The sequence below is a fragment of the Fulmarus glacialis genome, unplaced genomic scaffold, assembly GCF_000690835.1.
Source record: "Fulmarus glacialis isolate BGI_N327 unplaced genomic scaffold, ASM69083v1 scaffold26623, whole genome shotgun sequence".
NCBI classification, from domain to species: domain Eukaryota; kingdom Metazoa; phylum Chordata; class Aves; order Procellariiformes; family Procellariidae; genus Fulmarus; species Fulmarus glacialis.
In genome coordinates this window covers 1-1,996 of record NW_009201369.1, presented here as the reverse complement: position 1 = coordinate 1,996, position 1,996 = coordinate 1, and the positions used below count along the sequence as shown (strand labels likewise).

The window sequence follows — 1,996 nt, the reverse complement described above, 5'->3', positions numbered from 1 at the left end:
GGAGGGATCCGAGGACCCCCCCGATCTGCTGGGTGGGCCCAGAGGGGCCCTGCCCGGGGCTGCCAACAGGAGGGAGTGAGAAAAGCCGGGCAGTGGGGAGCTGGCTGCCCGCAAGGCGAGGGCCCCTACTTGCTTTTCCCTTCTCACCAGCATCACCATGCGGCCAGGGCGCCCGCGGGCTCACCCGGGAGTCACGCACTCGTCCAGACACAGCTCCGACACTGCCAGAGCTGTTTAATACCCATTTACTGCAAACCAAACAGCCCAAGCTGCCATTTTATTAACACTACAGCATGCCAAAGGGAAGAGATGCTTCTTCAGCACCCAAAGCTCAGCAGTTTAGCCCACTACAGGGAACTTCTGCCTTTCGTCTTCCTGCTTGTGCCTCTGCAGCAACTGTCTCTTCCCCTCAAACAGCACAATGCCAGCAGCGATGGCGGAGTTCAAGCTGTCCACGCCTAGCACCACGGGGATGACCAGTCTCTTCCCCCCGGTGCTGGCTGCGAGGTGAAGCGCGTCTGGACTCAGACCGTGGGTCTCTCCGCCGATCACCACTGCCACTGGAGTCTGTGTCCAGTTCTCGTAATAATACTGTGCAGCCAGCTCTGGGACGCAGACACCCGCCGCTCCCTCCTCATCCCTGCGCTCAGGAGCAGCCTTGGGTTTGGAATTCACAGGAGCTTTCGGGTTGCCAGGAGCAGAGCCAGCCCCGCCAGCTCCCCTGGACATGGACATGGTCTCAGCCTGAGTGTCTGGGTCTTTGTTGTCAGCGACACAGACTTGGATGCCGGCGGGAAGGTTGCTGGGAACAGATTCCCAGTCCAGGTTGGCGACGATAGGCAGGCGGAAGTGAGCTCCCATGCCTGCACGGAGCACCTTTGGCTCCCAGGGATCCACACAGCCTGAGACGGAAGGGAGGAAAACAGCAACAGTGCAGCGGCTCCCACAAAGACAGATTCAGCAGCCGCTGCCTCCCACAGCAAACCACATCTGGGCCGGGCACTGCTTACAAACTCTTGGGAACAACATCTTCAAGCACCTCTTATTCTCTGCCTTACCCCCAAATTACTCAAACTAAACTTTTTTCCCCAGGGAAAGGCTCTTACCTTTGGTGAGCAGCACTTTCTCACAGCCTGCTCCTGCTGCAGATCTCAGAATAGTCCCCAGGTTTCCTGGATCTCGGATATTGTCGCAGATGAGGAGCAGTGGCAAGGAGCTGGTTAGCTGAGCGGCAGGGTAAGACATCTTGGCATGGTTGGGCTTGGAAAAGATCCCTGAGGAGACAAAGTGCTGACAGGCTTCTGACTAACACACCCCAAGGAGAGGGCTGTCTCACATGCAGTTGGTCCAAATTTCACTAAAGAGGTGCTGGAGAAAGCATTAGGAAAAGCACTGCTTAAGAAAAGTCCGAAAAGAGTTTGTCACTTGACAAGGAGAACTATTTCCCAGCAGAGCTTGAGCGATGTGCTATTAAAAATGAGCGTTATCACCTTCACTGTACTCTGGGAGCCACCTTCACAGTTATCACAGTAGGCCAAATCAAAGGGAATTCTCTCAAATTTTGCCACTCGACACACTGCCAGAATGTCTAGGGGAAGGTTATGAAGAGAGAGTCTTTATCCACTTATTAAGTGTGAAATAAGTTTTCCTTTGAGCAGTGTTGCGACTGTTTCTAAGGCAACTTACCTATAAGCCCCTGAGGAGTTACGAGGTCAGACCAGCTCTTAACATCTTCAAATTTCACCTTAACTAAGTTGGCTCGTTTTAGCTCTGCCTCGGGCAGCTCCTTCAGGTGCCCCACGGTGCTGAAGAAGAGAGTCTGCAGCACAGCTCCTGCCTGCAGGGCATCCTTGATCAGCCTGTGACCCTCCAGCAGAACCTTCCCGTGATGGTCCCGAAACTTCTTCGACTTGGCGATGGTCACCACTTTTCTGCGGAGAAGTTAATCGGAGAAAATGGCTGTGACGCTGACAACACCTTCCGTCTGGCGTTCGCC

General features: G+C 54.6%; 1 protein-coding gene across 1 annotated transcript; it reads right to left on the bottom strand.

Annotated features, from left to right (window-relative positions):
• Window positions 1–339: 339 nt before the first annotated feature.
• On the bottom strand, window positions 340–1,931 carry RNMTL1 (RNA methyltransferase like 1; the record flags this gene model as incomplete). Its single annotated transcript, XM_009573927.1, has 3 exons — window positions 340–902; window positions 1,107–1,274; window positions 1,687–1,931. Coding segments are annotated over 3 exons (976 nt in total), but the record flags the coding sequence as incomplete, so codon positions are not given.
• Window positions 1,932–1,996: the final 65 nt, after the last annotated feature.